Source organism: Sciurus carolinensis, chromosome 3 (genome assembly GCF_902686445.1).
Source record: "Sciurus carolinensis chromosome 3, mSciCar1.2, whole genome shotgun sequence".
NCBI lineage: Eukaryota > Metazoa > Chordata > Mammalia > Rodentia > Sciuridae > Sciurus > Sciurus carolinensis.
Genome location: NC_062215.1, coordinates 111,864,087 through 111,890,064, shown reverse-complemented (window position 1 = coordinate 111,890,064; position 25,978 = coordinate 111,864,087). Strand labels below are relative to the sequence as shown.

The 25,978-nt window shown below is 41.9% G+C and overlaps 2 protein-coding genes across 2 annotated transcripts in view; both read right to left on the bottom strand.

Annotated features, from left to right (window-relative positions):
- Nucleotides 1-7,221: 7,221 nt before the first annotated feature.
- Nucleotides 7,222-15,099, bottom strand: Tbr1 (T-box brain transcription factor 1). Its single transcript, XM_047547466.1, has 6 exons — nucleotides 14,408-15,099; nucleotides 13,673-13,827; nucleotides 13,180-13,301; nucleotides 12,383-12,541; nucleotides 11,152-11,213; nucleotides 7,222-8,080 (listed from the first exon to the last, which is right to left on the bottom strand). Exons 1-6 carry the CDS (start codon nucleotides 15,097-15,099, stop codon nucleotides 7,222-7,224), a joined length of 2,049 nt encoding a protein of 682 aa, XP_047403422.1.
- Nucleotides 15,100-19,781: 4,682 nt separating this feature from the next.
- Psmd14 (proteasome 26S subunit, non-ATPase 14) overlaps nucleotides 19,782-25,978 on the bottom strand; it is a 121,781-nt gene continuing 115,584 nt past the window's right edge. Inside the window, exons 11-12 of the mRNA XM_047546167.1 lie at nucleotides 22,640-22,702; nucleotides 19,782-20,200 (exon numbers count right to left, since the gene is read on the bottom strand). Of these exons, the coding sequence (XP_047402123.1) occupies nucleotides 20,102-20,200; nucleotides 22,640-22,702 (162 nt within the window). The 3' untranslated portion in view covers nucleotides 19,782-20,101. The remainder of the gene's footprint in view (nucleotides 20,201-22,639; nucleotides 22,703-25,978) is intronic.

The following is a 25,978-nucleotide window of genomic DNA, read 5'->3' as shown; positions in this document are numbered from 1 at the left end:
CGTTGAGGAGGAAGTCAGTATGTTTCTTTGACTTTCTCCACAGGAACAAAGCAGAATGTGAGCATAAATTAAGAGTGAATCCCAAAGGTGAATAAGCTCTAAGAATTATTAAGAACTCAGTCATTTAAAAAAATAGCAAATTAAGACAAAGGTAGAAAAAAGATTTTATTTGAACAAATATATAGCATCCAATGATAAGTAAACTGAAAGGATTAAAGTCCTCATTATATTTTCTGTTTTCTCAAAGGAAGGTACTAAGTAGTAAACATTGCTATTATGTGGTAAAACTATATTCAAATTTATAATTTTTCAATTCAAAAGCACATCAGGTTATAAAAGTACTAGCCACCTTTGAAACAATTTTAATCAGAAATAATGCTTTGGCCTTCAGTAAATTCCCAACTGAGCAAGCAATTTAAAGTAATAGAAATCTATACAATAACTGAAAAGTTCCCATAAAATATGTGTTGATTGCAGAATGCCTAAATTGAATTTAAATAAAATGCATGTATATTTTATTCAATGAAGTTCAAGAATATTAAACTAAATGTGTTATAGATTAATACTATCAGTACACTGATTAAACTAATGAAGAAAGTTATAATTCCACAAAGTAGCCTATAATTTGACTACATTACAAAGGGAGAGAGGGGTCTTTGCTATTCAAATTTTAGATACATTGAAAGAAAATATCTTCTAATGCATAACCTTTTATTGATAGAAGATGGCAAATGGCTGAATGTTCATGCGTGTGCATATCACTATTCAGAGAAAATATTTCAAACACAATATGAACACACATATCTGAAATAGTGGGTCTTCTATCAACTTTTGAAGGCTGACTTACATGTGCTCACAAATGGCAGCCCAGCAGGCAGTGACATCAGACCTACAAACGATGTGGCCTGTATAGTGTGCAGTGAAGTGCAGTGCTCTACTTGTTTGCAATGGTTTTATTTTTCGACTAGTTTTTATCACACTTGGCATGAACAAGGGAACATGTGCTTTGCTAAATTTGAACTTTTAAGATGAAACTGAATTAACTGAGAACCAAAAAATTGCTTCTGAATTTTCCCAAGATTGAAAAATGCCTTTCCTTTCATACTAGGAATGGCAAAATAAATGACAAATACATCTTGAAAGTTTAAATGTGAGTTAGAAAGACCCTGTGATTTGAGAACAACATTGTCAACTTCTTTTTTTAGGCACCTCAAATGGTAAGATTGAATTGAAATGGCTTTTTCAAATACAGTATACTTTCACCAAAAAGAGATGTACTAAATCTAAACCTAAGTAAACCTAATAAAGTCTGTATATCTAATATATAAGGCGAGCTTTGTTTTACTTTTTAACAAGAAAGTGCAATTAATTGGACATGTATTAAAATCCAATATAACCATCAAAATATAGAGCCAACTCTTGCCCCCAAATAATCATATATTTTTTCCTACTAGTATTGGAGTGAATATCTATATTGGTTAAAACATCAGGGGCATATTCCTAGAGATTCTCTTCCCTCCTAAACTTCCCTCTTCCTCCTTGTAAAAGGTGTGCCATGATATACAAGTATAAAAGCTTTGTATATAAAACAAGTGCCCCACCATGCAGGTATTTTTAAAGAGTTGAAGTCCAAAATAATTAAAACATAATTCAAGTTATAAATTTCAGGATATGTTTATGAGGAATCTAGTAATAAGGAATAGGTCAAACAACCTGAAAGAATCAGCTTGTGGTACAAGCTTCATTGCATTAACAATGTCACAGTTAGCATGTTTATTAAATTAAATACTACCAGCAAGGGTCTTCTAAATGCCATGTTCCTAATACTAGATTACATATTTATTTCAGAGTTAGCATAGTAAGAAGGGGAGCTATCACTAGAAGCTCTATTAAGCCATGGATTCTTTTTTCATTGCTTTAATGGAACTATTCAAATCAAATTTTTCACGCCATGCCTTGAACACCGCTGCAAACCATACTGTGGGTGTAAAATACACGCAAGGCAGATATAATCAGCTCAGATGAGACCAGTGACTTGTACACCATCAAGTTTACTTTATTGTGAAAGCAGTGGGGTTTTCTTTCAAGTGAATATATTTTTAAGTGTATGGCAACCTAACATGCAAGCGGAAGACAGGAAATGGGAAGACACATAAGTCTCAAAGCAGCTGAATTAAACCAAGTATAATGCAATGCCTATAATTTTGCCTGGTTTGTCTGTCACCTCTTAGAGACCCTTGTTCTGACAGAAGAAAACCTCTGACCATCACTTCAATAATTCACATAGATTCAACTTGCTTAAAAAGTCTTGGGTACCCTTGTAAAAACTGATTTCACTGCTATTAGTCTAAACTATTATTTTTTCAGATATCAAAATTTGCCAACCAATTGCCAACATACCAGAATAAATTAAATATTTTAAAAACCGAATTGACTCAGTAGGCTTATAAGTTGCTGAGTTCTTTATGCATAAGTTTATTGTTGTTGTTTCTTTCAAGGGAATCTAGATAAGCTTGATTATTACAGGATCACACGTTCTACTTTTTTTCCCTATCCCATGGCCAAAATGCCTACATGATAACTCGTAGCCACACAAAAAAAGGTGCTGTACCCGAGGACAGGCTAAACCTTTCATAAACTACTTTACGAACATATACACATTGTTAAAATACCACCATGGAGCATTTTAAATTATCTGGGAATGTAAATGGCCTCTATGTTCAACAAAGCTTTTGTTCCTAATCTGCATCCTAAACAGAAAGTAGAACATCCTCCAAAACCTCAAAGCTAAAGAGATTAAAAAAAAAATGTATATATATATATATATATATATATATATATATATATATATATATATATGACAAAAAGAGCTGAGTCACAAAGAGTTTTAGCAGTGGGATTTATAAGAAAATATAACTCAAGAGGTAAAGGGGCTCCAGGAAGTCCTCCATAGACCCTAAAATACTACTTTTCCAAAACTCCGGTGATATAAGGCGGTTCTAAAAAGACAGAAACAACCTAGTTTTCTAAAACAAACTGGTCAGTAAGTCTCAGCTAGTCCTTAAAAGGCTGCTCAAGTCCTAACTGCTCTTCAGTTGCCAGGCCTGGCTTTCCAGGAACAGCTAGGGAGGCGGCACCTGCAGGCCAGCGCCTAGGCCGCGCGCCCTTCCCAACCCGTGGGGTAAAGGGAGCGGTTACTCAGCGTCCCACCTGGTCCCCCGCTCGGCCCCACGGCCTGAACCTGGGTCTAAACCCGGACCTGGACCCAAGTCTTGGAAAGCCGGGTCGCCGCAGCACGCACGCCCAACAGCGAAGCAGGGGGAGCCCCAGCCCTGGCTCCGCGGCGGGGACCAGGACTCTCAACCTTCGGGCCTGGGCTCGCGCGTGCCGAGGCCAAGCTGCGACCTCGCCTGCCAGAACAGGACCACTGCAGCCGCCCTCGCCCACAGCGCTCTGATCCGTCTGGGTCCACCCCGACAGGCTGCGTCCGCCTGGAAGATTAGGAACCAGGGCGCAGCAGCTCTGGGCACCTGCCGGCCGCCGCGCTCAGCTCCGCGTGAGACTGAAACTGAGTTAAAATGGCGGGGGTTGTGAGTGGCGGGAAGGCAAGAACCACACGTTCGCCTTCTTTTTTCTTCCTTCCTCTGTGTTGCAAAAATACCGTTGAAAACTGAGGAAATCCGAGTTTGCAGAGAGGATTCGCCATCCCTCTCGGCCCTTACCCTGACCACTACTCTCACGGACGTAAAAAGCAATATGAATTGCAAGCTGGGACGCGAACTTTGATTCCCACCAGGCCTCCCAGACCCGAACTCTTGATTTCCTTTGAACAGAGGCAGCTTCTCAGACACATTGACAGTATCACTTCACTAAACACCCAAGACTTCTTGGAAGCGAGGAGAAATGATGATGCTTTAAAGGGACAAGAAAGCACACTGCCTCCGAGCGCGTGGCGGCAAATTTACCTCACGCTGACTCAGTCCACACAGCAGATGGTGGCAGAGCTGCAAGGGAAACGACCTCCCCAATTTTTTAAAGAACTTCCTAATAGCAGCTAAAGCGCGTCTTTCAGTACAAGGCACTACGTTCCTGTGAAATCTATCCTCAGCTCCTAAGAGCTTCGTTTACGCACTTGACACCACTCCTTGGCTCACAGGGACTCTGCCCCGAGGGCGAAGGGCCGCACCCGGCGCGCGCGCTCTCCGGCGACCAGGCCTCGGGAACCCAGAGCTGAGCGCGGTCCCGGCGGCCTCGAATTCTTACCACCCCGGCCTCAGCGGCCTGGCCCCAGCCGCCTGGCCCCAGCCGCCCAGCGACCCCGGGACCGCACGTGAGCCTGCTCCTCAGAGCGACTGGGCTGCCGAGCCCTGGTCTGGGGAGTGAGTGCATTACTCCACTTCACTGGCTACACACGCACCATGCTTTGTACTTTTCGTCCTCTTCTTTAGTTCTTAGATGTGGAAAGGAGAAGGAAACACAAAGGAGAATCAGTTATCGCTTTTCTGTGTGGCAGACAAAACTCCACGGAACGCCGTCTAGTGGCGGAATTGTCCAGGGACGGCAAGTCAGTTTCAATCTCCCTCAGATTTTCTTTTTAATTGGAATTTTGAAGGCTCTTTACTTCTGTCAGACTGCAAAGGGGACACAGGACAATCTCTCGATTTTGTCCAGTAACCTGAGGCCGGCCCAGACTAAGCAAGAATGTTAAACCATTTTCTGACTCTTTTCTGAATCACCTCTCTTTGGAGACCAAAGTCCAAAAAATCACTTCTCCACGAGGTGAAGGTGGAACTCTGCGGACTCCTTGCCTAAGGCGCAGCGGCCCCCAGGCGGAAATTTCTCATTTTTGTATTTGTTCTCAAGGGATGGGAATCTGGTCTGGGTGGGAACTGGCACAGGAACGCCACTAAAGAAGTGACATAGCAGTAGTCTCCAGACACCTCCCAAAACAAGTTGTAAACTCAGTGCTTACAAATGGCCCTTCCATGGTTTATTCTATGGGTCCTTCTCCATCCCACCCCCCAAAACCATTCACTCAAGAAATGTAGTCCATTCTGTGTTTGCGGTCACCTCCAAGGCCTCTTAGTAAGACCAAAATTTTTGACACCTGTCGTCAACAACCAATCTTACCATGCTTTAAATGACAGCCTACTCTCAGCCAGTGCTTCCCACCTTACTTTGTGAAATTTAAAGAAAGTCTTAACTCCTTATTTAAAGATCTACTTTTCCTGTTAGCCTCATTTCCAACTTCAGAGAAAATCAGAGAGGTATGATGAAGAAAGTACGTATATTTTCCTGAGGGGGATAGGGGAGATAAGCGCAATAAAGAGAAACTTGACTCACAGGGAACTAAATAACTGTAAATTAAAAAGGAAAAAGCAATTCCTGAGAGTACTATAAAGCAAATTTAAGGAGGAAATAAGAGGTGGTCCCAAATAAACATACTACTCCTTATCAATAGGAACAGGCTAATCTTCCTTAACCCTTAAAAGTAATTACCTATAATAATTATTTTCAAACTGTAAACTGCTTTCAAACACCATAGTTAGCGTTTTACCAGGTTTATTTTACTTGTATACACAGACGATACAAACGAGCAAAAAACAAAACGTTTCTCAGTGGAGTGTGTACTTGTATAAATTATTCAGTTCACAGACAAAACGAAACAAATATAAAAATCACAACATTTGATTTACAGAAGAGCCAAAATATACACACGTTTAGACCCTGAATTCCTATTAGGAAAAAAATCCCCCCATGGACTGGAATCTAGATTGAATATTGTGTATGATGCATATTTCACATTAATTTTAAAATACAAAAAAGTATAGGTTTGCTACACAACATTAGAAATCTTACTAATCTATTTCCAGGGGGATTAATGTTCCTTATCAAATATAACAAGACTTAGAGGGGGAAATCAGTTTTACTTGCATTATGCTAGTGTTTTCCCAAGGAAGTCAAATTTCAGCTGTTTCTAAGTGGCGGGGGAAATCATTTTTAAAACTAAAATGCAGTAAAATATACAACTCACACAATTCATCTTCACTAGACTACACTATAGTTACCAACAATTCAGTCATCTATATCATTAGTAGAGTATTCATTACAAAGATTTACAGCATATAAAGGTGGAGGGGGGCTGAAGAGATATTCAGAAACAGTTTGTCAGCATATTTGGCACCTGCACAGACCAGTAATGGATTTGGCACTTTGGGGAAAACAAATAAGGCAAAATAATATTGCTGATGTCGAGCTATTCTATTTAGAAGGAAGGAAGGAAAACACAACTCCAGTTAACTTTGCTTTGCAGGCATCATGCCACTTAATCTACTTGCCTATGAACAGACACCTATCCTTTACAGGTGTTTGGGCAGATTCTCCTTAGCTATTTGTGTGCTTTAGGGCACAGAGTAATTATTTCATGCAACGAATTGAGGAGAAGTGAGAAACCCATGACTATCGAGTATTTCATGATTCCAGAGCCTCTTAGAATGTTTTTAATTATCTCACAAGAAAATAGAGAGAAAAGAGAGAAAGGAAGAATGAGAGAAGGAAAAGAAAAGGAAGGAAACGGAATAAAAAGGTTAAGCATGAACTGGTTTTGTGCCTTGACGATGAGAATAAAAACTAGCCATTCGTTACAATAAATTAACACTATGTACAATCATTTCACAGGCTTTGTTCCACTAAAATTATTAACATCCCTACCATCCATCCATCCATCCATCCATCCACTCGGGGATAAGAAAGGACGCGCTGGGTGGGTCCAGGTTCTAGAGTCAACATCCTATGGTTAATGGGGAGGCCGAGACATGGCGAGTCGGAATCGCTGCTGCCTGACAGGACTGCCCAGGTCTCCTAAAGGTGAAGAGTTGCATTACAAGAAAAAGAGGAGGAGGTGAGAAAAAGACGAGGGGGAGGAGGATTATTAGAAGGATAACTTCACAGAAGGATATGAAGTTGGAAAATCAAAAGGTTTACAGCAAAGTTGAAGATCGGTGCGCTAATTGCAGAGACGGCTGTGCAAAAAAAAGTGGGGCAGGGTTAAATCATAGTGGGAGACCTGCACTTATTCGCTGCAGACGGTCATCGAGGGTCAGGTAAAATGAGAGGGTGCTCAAAGTAGGGCCTGGGGAAGAGGAGCTAGGGAAGAGCTGTGAGGGGCTGGCTGGGGGGTCGAGCCGCGACGGCGCGCGGCCCCTGGCAGACAGGGGCGGCCTAGCTGTGAGAGTAGAAGCCGTAGTAGCCTCCTATGTCCTTGGCGCAGTTCTTCTCGCAGTCCCGCTGGGCCAGCACCTCGCTCTTGAGTGGGGACGAGCTCTCGGACACCGGCGTGTCTGCTGGCGAGATCCGCCTCCGCTTGGCCTGCTCGTAAATCCCCGAGTCGCTGGAGTCGATGGACTTGATGGAGGAGGGCGTCTCGATCCAGCTGGAGTCGGACAGGTCCTTGGGCTTGGCGTCCTCGGCGGTCCCGGGAGGAAGCGGCGAGCGCTCTGCGGCCAAGCCCTCGGCCTCCTCGCCCAGGTAGGGGTTGGCGCCCGCCATGCGCGCGGCGGCCGCGGCGCTGTTGGGCCAGCAAGGCAGCACAGAGCCCGACTTGGCGCCGCAGTACTGCGGGGGGCTACGTGCGCCCCAGCCCGACGGATCGGCGTAGTAGCCGAGCGGACGGCCGGTGCAGCCGGCTGCCTGTAGTGGCAGCGCCTTCACGCCCGCTGCCGCGTAGGAGAGCAGCGTGGCCGCGTTACCCGCGAAGTCCGTGGCGGTGTCGTAGGCCGAGGCCGCGAAGTCCAGCCGGTTGTTTGCAGGCGTCACAAACCAGCGCTGCGGCGATGGCGCGCCGGGGTCCTCGGCCTGCTGCGGGGACAGCAACCCATTGGTGTGCGGCACGCTGCGGTCCGTCCCCGGCCCGGGGCCCGCGCCTGCACCCGGGTGGAAACGGGCCTTGGCGTAGTTGCTCACGAACTGGTCCTGCAGGAAAGAGCCAGCCATGGCATAGCGAGCGCCGGGCACAATCTGCGAGCGCGGAGAGTCGTTGGGCGAGGGGGTCAGGCGGTCCATGTCGCAGCCCGTGTAGATCCTGCGGGGGAAGGGAGAAAGAGAGAACCGACGGGTGGCGCGGAGGTCCCTTTAGGATGCTGAAGGGAAGGATACCTCCACTTTTCGCCCACCTCCACACCTTCCGCCTGTAATTTGCCCTTGCCGTACTGAATGGATGCAACAGAAGGTCACAGGACCTGCATCCTCCCAAAATTAAGTCGTGGGTTTATAAGGAGGCCATTTGTCTATGCAGAAACCTGAGCAGGACGAAGAGCACCTAGAGGAAGTCTTCCCTCTTCCCCTGCTTTCTCCTGCTAAGGATACAGGGGACTCCAAGAGGTGCACCGCTGGGGGCTTTCGTCCCATTTCTCCACCTTATGTATGCACACTGAGCCAGAGTTACACTGGGACTAAGGCATTTGCCCAGTGGGCCTCTACTCTGCGGGCGAGTTTCTGAGTGAAATTCCTAAACAAGATACCCACTCCCGTCACCATTTTAACACCTCTTTGTGTCCATTTGATTGTGCAGATGATTTTGCTCCTCCATTTTCTAGATAGTCTAAGAAAGTCCTAGGGAGAATATTACGTGGGGGATGAGGGGGACACATACATCCGGGTAGTAATCACCAAAGACTGGCCTTCACTGGTCTTCTAAGACTCTGAGGATTGCTGATGGAAACCTCCAATGTATTTTTTGTCTCTTGTTTCCCCTGTGTGAATCTTTAACCCCCACCTCTACCAATGCAACAAACGAGAATGACTATTTGGAAACAATCATCCTCAATCAATAAAATTCTTTAAAAAGTAAAAGTGTTCTTTAGTCCGACCTTCTCTACCCAGTTTTTGATCCATCCTTGGCAAAAACTTTAGGGCAAACTCGTACAGTACAGTTATCAACCTCCCCCAAACAATCAACGACTAATAATTGCTAACCCTTACTCAGCCTGTATGTGCCAGGCAGTTTTCTCTAGGTTGTACAGATAGTAACTTATTTAACTTACAACAACCCCACTTTACTGGTGAGTAAACTAAGGCAAAGGGAAGCTAGATAACTTGCCTTAATCACAGACAGAGTTTGTATTGTTGGGAATTACCTTAGATAAAATGAAAATTAACTTTAGGCCCTGGGCCTAGGAAATCCCATTAGAATTGAGGGGGAACCAGGGATTGGATGAAGATTAGAAGTGTTTGCTCATACACATACACACATGCCTCCCTTTTTATTTAGCTCACACATGAGTCTTTTAGTCTTTAGTCAACAGACTGTTTTGAAGGAAAGCCCCAGTCTTGTCAGACCTTAATCCTTTGGGGAGGAGATTCCCTGGTGAGTGGCCAAGTAACCTCCTAGTACCCCAGGAACTCTTGTGCCTCTCCCTATTTCTCCAAAATGAAACCTGCCCAAATAACTAACATAAGAGGGGAAAGAGAATGTCATAAACCATTCAGTTCTTCACTATCCCCCTAAAAGCCCAAGGTATCTTTTTATATAGATTTTTTAAATTTATGAAAAATTTATAATGATTTAAGAAAGGGAAGTGGCTTTTCCAACAGAAGACAGAGAGGCTGAGGGACAGGTGAGAGTGGCAATGGCTGCTCAAGGGCATTCTTGTTACTACACATAATCTCCCTCCTGAAATTTAATTCCAATTTCAAATAAGAGAAAAAGAGGGAGGCAGGAAGGGAACATAACTACGAAGGTACAAATATTTTCTCTGTTTACCATCACAATACTTTAAAAAGAAAAAAAAAAAAAGCAGTCTGCAAAAGATACAGTTTAGATGCCCATCCAGGTCCCAAACCACTTGGGATTACTGGATTGATTTGTGAAAAATAAAATGCTTTTGAACAGATGTTCACAACAGAATTAAAAGCTCAAAATCTATAGGACTCTCCTCCAATATCCCTGGTCTCCTGGGCCACATTCTTTCCACTGTGCAGGCCCCACCTTTTCAGGTTGTGAGAACTTGGGTAGTCAAGTTTTTATTCTGGGGAATCACTGATGAGACCTGCTTCCTTTGAACTACTTTTGAGGGAAACATAAGAAGGTTATAGACAGTGATGTCAATGACTCTCTTTTAAATTTGTTATAAAATATCAAGGGAGAAGATGGGTAACTGCCTGGAAATTGAATAGGGGCAGCCACCTGCCTCTTTCTCCACACATTTAATCTATTCCTAGTCAAAAACACCTTCAACTTTTAAGCTCTATCCCAAGCTTTCAATCCAAACCATGAAACTAAGATGTATGTACCCTTCTCTCCTACAGACAGAAAAAGTGGGGGATCTTGCAATACAGATTTAGATTTTGCTACATAATGCTATCTGAATTCTTAAGCACTATGACTGGCCCCTGAGTGGGAATCCCAAAACAACCCCCAGAAAGCATTTAGTTTACACCTACTTCTACCACCAGAGAACAGCTTTTTGCTAGAAGAAAACAGGTAGGTAAGAGAGGCCTGGGAAAAAGGGAACCAACGCATTTAATTGAGACATGCTTAGATACAAAATATGAGGAAATATTTGATTTTGAAGTTTATAAATAATACACAGCAACAGCATCTTAGTCTTTCCCAAGGTCTGAATTGACTAAACCAATTCTACTCATGAACTCGCCTGTGATGGGTACACATTTCTTTTTTCAGTCCATAGTAAACTTGCATAGGAAATGCTATTACACAAAACTTGGAAATGGGTAAATAAAAGTCACATATGCCAAGGAGACTGTAACAACTGCCAGAGCCACATGCACTTTCAGGCAGAATTGCCCGTTTCAGACACAGACAATCTGAGCTGAGCATCTGCAGTGCCACATACAACACCCGCACCCAGGAACAAGGGCAGCTTCCTCAGCCAGCCAAACCCAGAGGCCGCCAACTTAGTAATCCCCAGAAAAGCTAAAAATAGGTAGAGGAAAACTTTGACCCAAATCACACAAATACCAAGCCACACAATCACCAGAGAGCAGGAGAACCAATCAAAAGAAAGAGAGAGAGAAACCTCAATTAACTTGGTCCTCACACATTCTAACTTCCAAAACCCTTGTACACGACGATCCACCCTTGACCTAGAGGCCAATTCCACTATTTGAGAAGGAACATGCAAAATCACTTACGTGTCATAATTATCCCGAAATCCTTTTGCAAAGGGGTTGTGATCTATTTTCAGTTGTGTAATCTGGGGGAATAAAAGGGGGGAATGATTGAGACTTCACCTTCTCATAAAGGAAGATTGCATGCTTAAGAACATATCATCTGACACTTATTACAAGGACTTAAGGCCTACAACTTTATTAGATAACAAGATTTCCCTAGCTGCAAATTTTGAGACAGTAGATGGAAAGACAAAAAACAGCAAGTATCATGAAAGTTACGAAGGACATGTTTAAATTAGTGACCTCTATAACTGAGGTATTGCTTTCAATTAACTCTCTTGTGTGTTCTGAGTTGGTTCAAACTCACATTTTTAAAATGCTTGTTACACATAAATGCACTTGCACAAAAATCTCTAAAGAGACCTTGAATTCATCACCAAATGTTGCCTATTTTAAGTGTTTTGATATATTTTAAAAAGTTGGTCACTTTTGATTCACAACCTGAGGAACAAGCAAATTGCATCTCAAAATCAGATTTGATATAAAATAAAAACTTGTTTTCATTTCTGATATTTTCATTTAAGAGCCCTATCATTCCTAGTAGTCAAATCAGCCACTAAAATCAGTTTTTGCAAACATGCAAATACTGAAGAGGTTCAAGTGCTAGAAAACTCTGTAGCTCCCAATAATTTGATTTATTTTATTTTCACATATAGGAATGTATGTTTTTTTTAATATCCCAGAACAGACTGTTTTGAAGGAGAGCCCCAGTCTTGTCTTGTGATGTTTGTTCATTTCGGCCATCAATTCTGAAATTTTTTAAATTCTTTTTTTAGATGCCAAAGCTTGCCGAGAATAAAACAGAGGAAGATCTGCTTGTTTCCTAAAGGAAAGAAGGAAAAGAAACAAAGAAGAGAGAGAGAGAGAGAGAGAGAGAGAGAGAGAGAGAGAGAGAGAGATTGAGAGATTTTAATCTGTTCTAGTTTAAGGAACAAATTAAAACTCCCGAAAGAAGAGGCCCTAGAAATCCTGGCCACCTCATAGGTGACCGGAGTCTGAGAGAAATAGGAAGCATTGTCCCCGACTTGGTATTTAGGGAAGTGCCTACCAGGCCCCTAACCCTAACCTAAAAGGCGCAGCAGAGCCAGCTGTTGCTGATGTTAGCGTCAGAGCCCACAAGAGCCGGGGTTTACGGAGGGTGCGGGAAATGTCAGCGACGCCAGCCGCTCGCATAGACTCTAGGCCTCCTTACATCGGTGTTCTGGTAGGCGGTGACAGCGATGAACTGGGTCTCGGGAAAAGTGAATGTTTGCACGCGACCGGGCTGGCTGGTGTCCTCCGTGCCGTCCTCGTTCACTTCCACCACATGCAGGCGGGGCTGGTACTTGTGCAAGGACTGTAAAACCACCATCTGTCCGGCGAAGAAAAAGGAGAGCGCCGAGCGGCGTGTTAACTCGGTGGTCGGGCGGGTGGCTGTGTGCGCCCGGCCGCTACTCCACAGCCAGGCGAGGACAAACTGGACCCCGCCACCCCAAATAACTGTCCGCGGGACCCGCCCGGCTAGTGACCGGCTAGCTGAAGCAGATGGGCCCTCGCGCCTCTGGGAGCGAGAATCCTCCTGGGCACTGGCAAAAACCAAACCCGACCGCGGATACTCAGATCCCTTCTCCTAGACCTTCTCTGAGGAGGAACAAAGATTTTTCACAACCTGCAGATCTGTTGGGTTCCCTTCTCAAAATCAATCAGTATTTGTACTTGGAAAGGTTGGGAACTCCGGAATTCGGTCAGGGTTGGGGGCAAAAAGAACAACTTTATAGACCTAATATGATGTTGAGGGGTGGAAATACATTTTTTTAGTATTTAACGAAGCAAACAACCATCCAGTTTCGCTTGCTGTTTTATACTGTCAAACGGTGTGTGGTGGGGGGGGCGCGCGCGCGTGTGCGTGTGTGTGTGTGTGTGTGTGTGTGTGTGTGAGAGAGAGAGAGAGAGAGAGAGAGAGAGAGAGAGAGAGAGAGAGAGAGAGAGACGAGCACTTCAGCCACTGACCTGCCCATTGTTGTTTGAAGCTCCTTTGTTGTTCGTTAGTTTTAATTTTCCAAAAGAGATTTCTTGGCGCATCCAATGAGCCCCAGTGTTCGGGGAATCTGGATGCATATAGACCCGATTTCCTAGAGAAAGAAATACGTTGTTTACATATGCCCGGGGCACTGCCCAGTCCTAACTCCTCACTACACAGCGCGCGAGCGCGTGCGCGTGTACACACACACACACACACACACACACACACCTCACTCCTCTGTGAAGCCCATTAGTTGGGCTTTTTAAGGCCGTGCTTCTTCCTATTAACTGAGGATGATTAAAATAGCTTTTGCATAATCCTCCCCCTCTCGCCGCTCAGTCTGTCCCCCTTGTCCCCTCGTCTCCTTTAAGAAGTCATTGGCCGATCGTTTTAAAAGTCGCTCGCCAGTCCACAAAGGCTTTAATTAATCATTCTCACCTAAATAAGTGTCAAGAAAAAGTGTTAATTGGAAGGACTTGCCTTGCACATTGGTGTCCGCTTTGCCGCAAGGAACCCATTTGCCTCCTTGAAACCTCCAGTGATTGGGATCCGCCAAAATCACATCCACAAAAATATTGTAATGAGCCGTGGGATCGAGACCAGAAATGTTAAAACTTAAAAAAGGAAACATGCGCCTATTTAAATTAAGCGGGGGGTGGGGGGAGAGAAAACAAGGAAAAAAGAAAATAAGTGTTAAAGATTAAATGCAAGAAGCGGGGCGCCAGATAGCAAAGAAAAACTTGTTCTCCAAGGGTAGATTAACGGATCTAGAAACGGGGTGGTGGGAAAGGAAAGAAGTGGGACCGAAGTCGGGAAGAGCAGCGAGTCAGCTAGAGTGGGGGAGTCGACAGGTATCACTGCTCAGGTAGAGAACAAGGTTGGCGACCTGCCCCTCCACCTCTCGGTACAGGCAGGCGTTGATGCGTCCCTCCCATAACCCGGCAGCCCGCCGGGGCTCTTCCTCTTTCTCGCCTTTCTCCAGCCATTGACTGGCTCTCCGACCGCGTTCCTACAGCTGTCTCCCCCCTATCGACATCACTATGGTGGTCATCCCTTCCACTTTCCCCTTTTCCAAAACCAGCCAACTCCAGGGCGCACCAGAGCGCCTTCCATTCTGTCCCGACCCCAATTAGTCGCTGCAGCGGCGGTCACAACCTGGGTGCGCTTGCCCCCTGGCCACGCCTGGAACAGCGGCAGCCAAGAATATAGCTTTACCTTCCCTGTTTGGTGATGATCATCTCGGTTTGGTGCCGGTGAAATTTCAGCCAAAGGGGCCTGTTGCACAGGTACACCTGTGCTTTGCCGGGCACCAACCCCGGCTGAGTGGAAGAGAACTGGTAGAACGGGGCTCCTTGGTAGGAGTGGCCGTATTGCTGTGGATAGGGGTAGCCGGCGGTGGGGTAGCCCTGCGGTGATGAGTTGGACAGGAGGCTGTTGTATGCTCCGTTGGTGATGACCGGGTGGTGGGCCATGTAGCGGCTGGGGCTGCCGATGGAGAAGGCGGGGTGCGCCGGTCCGTGCTGGCCGGGGTACGGGAACATGGCACTGGGAGCAGTGGCCGCAGACTGTGGCTGGCTGGACTGAGATAGGAGGTAGCGATCTGCAGCAGAGCCATCGAAACTGTGACGAAGCTCAGAGACCCCGTCCAAGACAGGAGAGAGTTTACTTCTCTGGACGTCCCCTGGTGAGTCCTTGGAGTCAGGAAAATTGTCTGTATCTGACTGATTCGTCATCCCCCTGGTAATTTTTTTCAAAGGTGAACTTCTCTCCAGGTTGTCAGTGGTCGAGATAATGGGATGATCGTGCAAGACAAGCTCAGATCCGCCTGAATGTGGGTAGCTGCTGCTCACATTGAGAAATTTCTTGGAGAGCATGATAGAAGGAGAAAGGCAATGCTCCAGCTGCATAGCTCTAGAACCTGAACACTTGCCCTCCCGTCCCTCGTTTTTAAAGTCCTATTTATCATAAACTAGAAATCCACAGACCCCCTCACTAGACAGAAAGCACTTCAACCAGCAAATGCTTCTCAAAGGTTTGATTTACTTTTTTTTTTTTCCCTGGGAGAAGAGATTGGCCAATTGACACTATGCAGCAATCAGAAAAGGCTCACTTTTGATCTTGCTGCTTGTGCAGCCGATGAAACGGCTCCTGCCATTGGTTAACTGCTGACAGTAATTTAATTAGATAGACATTAATTAGGATAATCACCTGGCTCCTGGTCGCGACGATCATGGCAAATTTAAGGGGATGATTTTATTGTTGGCTTGGGGGGGTGGGGAATGTGTGTTGGTTTACGTGAGCACTGTTGTGTCACCTTTAAGCTTTGTGACCACTGCTTTAAGAAGATTCAAAGATGTGCAATTTACTAAACATTTTCTACCTTCCCCCCTCTTCCCCCCTTCAGAGCGGAGGGGCGGAGGAGGGAATTCGATGATGCTAGGAGACTTTTCGGATCTGAATGAGCCAAATATTCAGTTGAATGTAACGATTTCAAGTGCAAAGTATACAAAGCGCGAGCCGGTGGCCTCTTCTCGCCCTGTAAAAGTTCCAGAGTCTGCCTTTTCCAGTTAATACAGAAGCACACAACACCTGAGCCGTGCATTGTGAGCAGATCCTGCGTGTCCTTGGTGCCCCCACCCCATCCCCCACCTTTTAAACTATATACATAAATAAGTCGCTGCGGCTGAGATCCACAGTGATGAGCTGGAGGAAGAGGGAGAAGTGGGGACGAAAAGCAGCAACTCACCCACCCATCCACCCACCTCGGGAAGGTTCGGTTTCTTGGTGGAGCATAGAAACAGTGACTATCTATGATCTCCTTTTTAAGTTTTGAAATAATCATAAGCTGTCAGGCTGAAGTGCCTTAATGTATTTGCAGTGATGTTTACCGGGTCTTTACTAAATATTTTATAAGCCAAGTTGGTTGCAGATTATCTGAGGAACATCTAACAGGGGGCAGACACCATGCATCCTTCCAGTTTCACTGCACTTCCTTCTCTCTGAGGTACGGGCTTGGCGACAGGTTCAAAAGCCTCGCCAGAAGAGAAGTCTGAGTCCCGGTGCAAATGGGTTAGCCAGGAGCGCTGATCTGGGGAGACAGAGTGGAAGTGGTGTCAACGCAATGATCTTACTGCACATTCGTGTGTGTGTGTGTGTGTGTGTGTGCGCGCGCGCGCGCGCGCGCTGTTTATATAATCTGGAGGGGAGAAAAAGAATCCATGCCAGTAATTTTAAAAGGAAGAAGAATCTAAAGAGGAATAGAGAAAAGAACCAATTTGAAAGGATGTTGGCACAAATAAATAGCACGAGGCCCAAAGCAATTCCGAGGTGTTGGGAGAAGAGATCTCCCAGTACCTGTTCTACAGATGAGACCAGCCGCCAATATGAACCAGAGTGCCAAGAGCAGCAGAGGCTTTAACTGTCCAAAGCTGCTTCCCTCCCGTGGCCCGCACTCGCCAATCTGTCCTCCCGCGGCTTTCCTCCCGCACTCTCCGAGCCGCGCGGGAATGAGGAGGAGCGCAGCATCCGAGCTCAGCTTGGCCCAGTTCTGTGACCGATTCTAGGGTTGACTCCGCCCGGGAGACTCAGGGAGGGCCGGGTGACCGCCTCTGGCGGAGACCCCAGGGGCACACACTCTTTCCGTGCCACAGGCGAGGCCTTGGCATCTCGTCTAATGGAGCCCGTTTTCGAGCAGGCGTGTCCGCCTCCCTGGGTCGGAGCAACTCCCTCAGGGACCCAGGCTCTGGGCAAATTGGGTGGGTCCTTGGCATGGGCGAAGAGGGGTTAATGAGATTCGCAGCTTTGCGGCTATGGTGTAATTTAAAGCAGCGCGGTAGACTTAGTGGTCAGCGCTGAGCCTAGACTGCGCAGCCTCGCGACTCGAGCTGGGCGCCTTGGCTGCACAGGGCACCAGCTGCGGCCTCCAGCAGGGCGCCGAGAGCAAAGCTCGGCGCGGGCGGTCCTCGGCTGGACAGGTTGATGACCAGATGTCTCAGATTCGAGCCGAGGCAATTTTCTGGGAGAAAAAAATAAAGCCAGACTCATTTTTCCCTTCGAAAGCAAACCTCGGCTCCTGGCGAGGAGGCTTCATAAACAAGCAGGGTCTTAGCCGGTTAGGTATTGGGGCGCGGGGAAGGGGGAGAAGAGCTATGACACCATTTGACTCGGGTGTTTTCCTACTCTTGACCTTCCACCGCCATTTGTTCTCCTGAGAGGCTTTTGTCCCATGTTGGCCACCTATATTTCCTCCCCTCTTCCATCATTAACTTCTCTGTTCCTCTGTGCCTGTCCCTCTACTGCTCCTAACGGTATCTTCCTGTCCTCAATGGGACACAGATCCTTAAGTATGATACACGACTCGGCTCCCTTTTGAGGGTTTACCATTCCTGGCACCCTGAACTGCCTTTTTTTTTTTTTTTTTTTTTTTTTTTTTTTTTTTTTTAAATTAGGAGTGCAAAAGTGACACGTTAAGGTGTTAAAAGGAGAGAAAAGGCATGGTGTGCACCTTCTGAATTTTTAAGAAATTGAATTAAGATGAACTGCACTCTGACCCACTTTGGGCTATCAGTACTAAATTCAATGATTCATCACATGTAGTCTTTGTCTTGAGTTTATATATGCTCAAGAAGGAAAAGGAAGACTCAAGATCATTAACTATTTATGACCCATACTTCTGTAGACCACTGCATATAAACCAATCCAGGATTCTTGATTGTAGGTCTGGGGTGGAGTATGTTTCTGTAAGATCCAGATGCTATTAGTCAAGGCAGATCAACACTTGAACAGCGAGGCTGGAGTTTTCAGTGCTCTACACTAGTCTGAGGGAAAGCAGGGCCATCTCTGTGCTGGAGGTTTGCTTCCAGAACTGCTTTGGCTCTACATGGTGGGTAAGTTCTCACATAAGCACACCTGGTACACGTGCACCCCTGTGTGGGCAAGTGTGTGCACACAACCACAAAGCTTGTGACTAAAGTTGTTTCAATGTCTAACTGGGCATCAGGCTACTGCTGAAACAGTTGCACATTTCAAAACAAAGGCATTCCCTGAGTTTCTCCCTTCAGAACATCCTGATTCTTGATCAACTGGACTCAGTCTACAAAGAAAACAGGTTTTCTGCTAGGAGGGATTTTAACAAGTTTCTGAAATTGGAACTGTCGCCAATATGAACCAAGGGGGAGGAAGTGGTATGTGGCTATGGGAAATCAGGAAGATCAGGTGATCAAACAAGGGCAAAAAGAGAAGCACTATGTAAACCCTCTCAGGTTTTTAATCAGAAGTAAACAAATAATTGCACACTTTCTTCGAAGTTTACTTAAGTAAATAAAAAATAAATGGCAGAAATGATTTTTCCCCAACATCTTCCAATCTGAATATCAAGACCAGAGCCCTTGAAATATTCAGGCTTTCTTCTGAGGGCATACTCTACAAAAAAAACTAGCTTTTAATATCTGTGAAATTATAGAACTCTACTTATAAAGGGAAAAATCATATGTCCAAAAACTTGCATAGATTAAGCAAAAGGAAAAATTCTACCTTAGTTTAGTTGTAAATGGCTAGGTAACCCCAACAACCTGAATTAATATATATTACATGTTCTATTTAAAATATATCTATCTAAAAGAAGAAACTTCCGGTGGAGCAAGAAGTGCTTAGAATTCCTCTCATTTGACCAAAAATGATACTATGAAACACACTGGAAATTTAAGCCATTTCTTTGTTTTAGGTAACTTCATTAGATAAACAATGAGTCTAGAATTGTTCAAGTAGGACAATAATTGGTCCACCACAACATTTATAATACCTATAGTAGGTAAAGTCTAAATCTTAAGTCCCCAAATAAAACCTTGCTTTCACCAAGTCTCAGAAATACTCTCACAAGGGAGGGTGCAGACTAGAATTAAACCTTATATATCTCCCTAATTTTTTTCATTCTGCTTGGGGGAGCCAGTATGGTGCTGTATGAGTCTTAACAAGGGCAGTTACCTTTGCACATGAGGTTAGAAGGTTGAGGGTTGAAGCCATTTATGAAAACTGCCAGTAGTCAAAATGTTTTTCTCCATCAGAAAAGAGTATTTCTAAGTTAGTTTGGGAAAGATGGGGGGGGGGGAATTATTGCTTATAAACTCATGGTTCTAAACTCACACCATGGCTACTTGTTTCATTTGGCTTTGAAGGCATTATACCTTCTGTGGCTATCTTAGATGAAAATCTAGAAGAGTTTCTAGTAGCCAGATCCTAGAAATTTCAAAATTGTTGGTGGAGTGTACTCTTACAATATGAAAAATTCTAAATTAAAATTGCCTTTTTCTCAAATATACTCCTCTGAAATCCTGAAAGTATATTAAGATATCGAATATACAATATTAGCTTGTATGAAATGCTAATGTCAACATTTTGGGGGGGGGTTACTCAATCATGATGTAGTCACTCATTAATGGCAATCATTTTGCATTTGTGAAGTTTTGTTATCACACTGATGTTTTATAAGATCTTAAAATGTAAAGGGAAACATCTCTGTGTAAGATTTCCAAAGCACTGTCAAATGTTATTCTGTCAATTCCACCTAGTGCCAAAAAGACCTCAGGAGACATGAATTGTAAATGTATTTTATTTTGTAAGCAACAATCAAAATATATTTGTGCTACTGATTTCTTCAAATATTAAATGGGATCTTAACAAAATCTGTCCACTTTGATGTATTCTTGTTCAACTTTGGAATCTGCAAAGACCCTGACTAAAGAAAACAGAAGTAATTGCACAACTGAGACTAGAAGTGTTACAGTGCTGCAAATGATGCCAGATGTCTTACATTTAACCAAATACACCTTCAGTGGTCCCTTGATTTAGAGCATTAGGAACAGCAGAGGAAGATACACTGAAAGTATCACTACAGTAGCTTTTTGTGTTGCTTTATTTAAATACGACAGTATCCAACATAGCTGCTAAACACTGGACAATATTTGAAGTCATAAGTACATCCACATGTTCTTCCAAATGACGTTTGGGATCCTAAAAGGGAAAAAAGAAAGAGAGAAAGAAAAAGAAAAAAGATAAATTACTTAAATTTTTTTCAGTAGCTGATGAAATTAGTAACCTAAACTTCCTTAATATACTGCTATATTTTTAGGGTTTTAAAATCTGTTTAAAAGGTAAGAATTTAATAAAATAACACTGTAAGATGAAAAATTGATTTTTACAATCAGTGCTAGATATTTTTATAAAGAGTACCAAAGAATTCTATAAAGCACTATCATCTGATTTTAAAAAGAATGTCTTTTATGTGTGTGAATACGCCTGAGTATGTGTGTATTCTCTGCTGGTCACATTTTTTTTGTCCGTTTTTGTGGAGTTATGGATCAACCCAGGTCTTCATGAATACTATGCAAACGCTCTAGGCAAGCTAGAGCCCCAGTTCAGGTTATTTTAAGAGTCTGAGGGAATGCTTTATTTAAAACAGACATATCAATAGGTAAAAGTTCAATGTGAATGCTCATGATTTTTTCTCCAAATTTTAGTAAAAATAAGAATTCTGCATAATTTTAATACCTCAAGAGCTTAGCTTTAAATGATTCAGAAAATATTCTTGGATCAAAAGTCACCATAGTTGAAAATTTAAAAACAATTTGGATTGATTCTAAAATGTTAAGAATGTTTTCATGCAGATACTTTGGAAAAATACACTAGAAAATTATATAGGTGCAATCCCTTTAACTTAAACCTAATCAAATCTTTTTTTTTTTTTTTTAAACAGATCAAGTTAGAAATGAGGCTTAAAATTGCTTGAAATAAAGGAATTTGAAGTATTTCATTTATATTAATGTTTAATGGTGAATGAACTATTCCAGCTAGATTTGAAAGCTTTGAAATAAAGCATATATATAGAGTACAAAATTTTTCAAAAACTTTAAAGCATTATTTTCTTATGGGTATTTTTAAAATACCCAAGATTCTTAAATTTTAAATAAACGCTCATCATTGGAATTATTTTTTGGCTCTGCTTTTCTATCTACAATTTCGACACATTGTTTTCTTTAAAGAACCCAGAGATACAATGTGCCACAAATAATTTCAAGCAACTACATGATGATATTATTGTTATTTAATTCAGAAATGAGTCTTGATGCATTTTAGGTGAAAGATTCTGAGAGAGACTGGCAAGAGAAAAGGATATTGGTTTGATTCCACTATAGGCAGTTTTCTTGTGCCATAAAACAGACCAAACCAGTGAGATACACTACATTTTAAAAAATGGTTCTGATGACTATTAAACTTTGTCAGTTACACATTTTTCAGCTTCACTTTTTAGTTCTTTTATTTTGTTAACTATAAAATAAAATAAAATTCATATCATGAAACTAAAACCTCCAAGAGTAATTTATTCGAATAATGAATTCCATTAAGGGTAAAGGCTCCAAATGGTGATCTAATATTATATAATAGGTTAAGATAGTGAAAAAAGACAACAAGGCTGATATCACATGAGACAAGAAAATATGATGAACTATATTTCATTTGGGGGGTATCTATTTTTAAATTAGTACAGAATGTACTAAGATTTTATTTCCCGATTTATGATATATGATAAAGTCAGACCTTAGCCCCTTCCACTCTGTTAGGAGTAATTGGTTTTATAGTGAATTGGTAACTCATTTATCAGTTATCTACATTACTTCTTGTGGCAGCTGGGTGATTCTTAGAGATTTCCCATCCAAGAATGGTCCTGGCCCAAACCTACATAGCTTGTGAGATGTGATGGGATCAGAGCATATGGTAGGATGGCTGAAAGCAAAGACAGCTTAGTGTCTTGCATCTGAAATATCAAGATTCTGCCAACATCAGCAATATGATAACCATGTTCCATGAAATGGGGAAAAAAATGTAATCAACATTCTTTTAAAAACAGTCTAATTAATCTGTAGATTCCTTTAATTGGTTGGTGTTTTCCCCCCACCCTTAGATAATAGCAACTAAAACATATCTTTCATCTTAGAAAAGTCAAATAACAAATATTTAAAACCCTTTCTTTTCATGCATTATAACCAATACAATTCTAAGTTTTCTCAGGTACATTACCTACATATTGATAAAATAATTTATTAAAAACTGTTAAATATAAAACAACCCTACCATTCTATTATCTTACCTGATCTATAGTAAAAATAATACTTGAATAATTAATTCAGGACAAAAGTATCCTAATTAATTTCTAGTAAATTCACTAAAGATAGTATATCATAGGTATAGATCTGTGACTTATTCTCTACAGATGGCAAAAAGCATTTGACATCAAACAAACTCAATGACCTTTAAAATTGATATCATATTTACATGACAGAAGAAAAATGTAGAATGGACAGAGGAAAAAGAATTGCACAGGCCCTAAAATAGTTTTTACTCTGTAAGAGCAGGTTACTATGCAACTGTATAACCTATTACAGTACACCTCACCTGCTTGCCAACATTCTTTATTGCCAGCTGTTCAGGTGTCATCTTATCTTCTTCTTCTACAGCCTGTGAATAAAACACAAAGGACAGAGCTTCAAATTCTTCATTTACATTTCCCTCTGAAAAATAACCATCTAAATAATGGGGATCATAATTTTCATTCATAAAACCTTTTATTCAAAAAAATTTTTGAACAAAAAAACTAATTCTACTAATCTTCAGTATAACTTTCAGGGTAATGAAAGTTATTAATGCTATTATTTGAAAACAATGATTTCAAACAATTATTTGAAAACAGACTCAGGAAATATGTAAATGGTACTGAAAATATCAAACCTGATCACTAAATCGTAGTATTAACCACATGGAGACCATTACTAAATTCTTAGAGAGGTAGAGGAAGGTGGAAGTACAGCTTCTTTATGGCACTATGGTACTGATTATGCTCCATCGTCTTTTCCTACTTTCACAGTAGTTCTCCCCCAAATTCTCATTTCTCTATCTCCTTTATTCTTGTCAATCCAGCCTGTACATATCCAGTACCTATTTAATAGCACTTAAGATCAAAGGAGCTGCTGACTTTGGATTTACTTAACAAATCACATGTTAATCTTGTCACATCTTTAAATCTCTTCAGGAAAAAAAAAAAAAAAAAGGAATTGCACACTCCACATCAGAGATCTTTAGTAACCATAAAGAAACCTGAAGTTTTTGACATCAAAATAATTAGGGGATTTGGGATGTAGCTTCATGGTAGAGTGTTTGCCTAGCATGTGCAAGGCCCTAAGTTTGATCCTCAGCATTGGGGAAAAAAAAAATTATTTGAATTATGTAAACTACTTTCTACTACTTTCAGAGTCAGCCGTAAACTTTCATGTGAACTACTTTCTACTACTTTCAGAGTCAGCCGTAAACTTTCATGTGTATGATCACAAGCATCCTAGCATAATAAAACATTTACAACATTCATATATCTTTCTTCGCCTAATCATGGCACTAAATACCAAATCTTTATTGAGAATCCTAAGCTTAAGGAATCTTCTTTTTAACAGTTTGGGTCCTGAAGTCCTGAAGATAGGACTATATACATCAGGAGAACTTGTGGTGTATGATTTATTCATAGCATCTGATAACTGGAAAACAAAAAAAACTTAATGATCACCAACCTCAAGAAACGCTATCTCAGCATTTACCACAAAGATGGTTACAAAAGGGGGTGAAATAGTAGTGGCAGAAAGCAGAAAACCAAAATCCCACTGAGGGTTAGATTTGGATACTCTAAACTTAATAATCTCACAGCTGCCAAATTTCTTCATGTGTGAACAATGAACATGTAGGAAACGCAATCATCAGACATTTCCCATAAACTGGGAAGTTTGGCTGCATTTCACACCTTCTTAATAGTTTTGTAAACAGAGAACTTGAAAATGAGCAAAGATGGCAAGTGTCTAATTTTATAAATGGACAAACTATCTAGAGAATTTTTCCCAATAGAACCTGACTAAATGGAAAAGATGGTGAATAAGTATTGTATCTACTGACTACTAGAGGATGCATCATTAGAAATTACATTTATGACTCATAAACCTGAGAGAAGGAAAAACAAAATTTAATAACACTCCAAATCTAGAATTCCCTAGACAGAGAATATGTTCATTTTCAGAGTCAGATGTCACTCTATTATTCTCAGCTAGTTATGAAAGTATTTCCTAACTGGGGAATTGCTTCTACTTTTCAATGTTTTACATTAACAGAAACACTGACATGCATTAAGTGTTTGTCTTTCTAAAATTCTTTTACAAATTGTGACATTAGACTTTATCAGCTTAAAAGCATATTAGATGAATGGAACAATTCACATAAGTTTGTACTACATACCCATTCAGTGTTAGTTGTCCAATGCACATGCCAATAATAGTACTTACTACAGTATTGGAAGAGTTTTGGAATTTGGCTCAAAATAACAATCCACATAAAAAAATAGTTATTAGGAAGTATTTTAGATAATTGTAAATATCAAAGGTGGCAGATATACAAAGATGAAGGTCAAAAAGCATTTAAAGTACTAATCTTATTTGAAAAGATAAATACAACATAAAGCGCTCTAACAAAATTTTTAAATCTTTTACATCATTTAACCACTTTACCAATTAGTTTTTCCATTCCCAATAATTACAAGAGAGAGTTCACAAACTCTTTGAGAAGTGCAGATGGTAAAAAGTACTCCCAGCCATAGATGCCATCTGGGAAATGAGGAGCAGCTGTAGATTTAGGCATATACTAAGGTTGCAAACCCCCATGACAAAAGGAGTAAGCACATCTCTTCCATTAAGACAGACCAGATCATTACATAAACCCCTAAATATTTTCTCCATCTACCTAAGTCACCTATATCTACCATCTGGGCAAGACCAGTTTGTCTTCATTCACAGTTCTAATCTGGCTAGTCACCAGGAAAAATTAAGAAATGGTAGCAGCAGAAACAAATGAAATTCAGGCACAGGCAGTGTCCTCACTAGGGAACTTCTGTGTTTATGGCAACTTCTGTGATTTGGCTTCAAATTTTGCTTTTGCATTCGTGCTCTTCGGTTTACTCAACCAACAAAAAAGCACTGAAAATGTTTGTGGCTATTCACACTAGAAACGTTTTTAACAGTTTATCAACAAAGACCCCCAGATGGCTATCCCATCACGCACGGTCTGCACAGTTCTAAGAAATTCTTGGAATTTGGTCTGTTAAGTGATCATAATACCCTCAGATGTACCCCCTATCTTAAACAGGCTTTTACTAAACTCATTAACCTCATTCTCTTTTTTTCTGCTAATATTCGAGCTTCTGAAACGGAAAAATCTATATCTCAAATTTCACCATTTTATTTTCCCTTTGACAAATGTAGCTTGGATCCTTGGTATTTCACTGTCACTTTTTTAAGGCCCTCCACTAGGCCAATTCCAGTTTTTTCAACACCTTTGGATTATTCCACCTGTTTTTCTATTCCTTAACCTTTGCTTTTGATACCATCTTATTCCACATACTTCTCTGATTATTCTGTTGGCTTCTTTTTTTCTCTAATGACATGCTTTTTTCATTCTATAACATGCCATGATCCCACTTAAGCACATGCTTTCTAATATTGCCAATATGGCAATTTTAATGTAAAATACGACACAAACTGCTAAATGGAATATGCTTATTTTTTCACCAGTAAACAACCTCTGCATAATTGCCAGTGGATTTCAAGACAAAATATTTTACTTCTTTTGTGATTTTAATAGATATATTTTTTTATATTGAGTCTATAGTGAGAATAATACTATGGGTTGCAGCGGGGGAAGAGAATG

Excerpts from the sequence above, each read along its gene's own strand:
- Tbr1 (XM_047547466.1), bottom strand. The coding sequence starts at position 15,099 with ATGCAGCTGGAGCATTGCCTTTCTCCTTCTATCATGCTCTCCAAGAAA. Across the intron at positions 13,302-13,672 it reads AGCGGACACCAATGTGCAAG|GAAATCGGGTCTATATGCAT; the intron begins GCAAGTCCTTCC and ends TTCTTTCTCTAG. Across the intron at positions 11,214-12,382 it reads CCGCCTACCAGAACACCGAT|ATTACACAACTGAAAATAGA; the intron begins GTAAGGAGGCCT and ends TTATTCCCCCAG.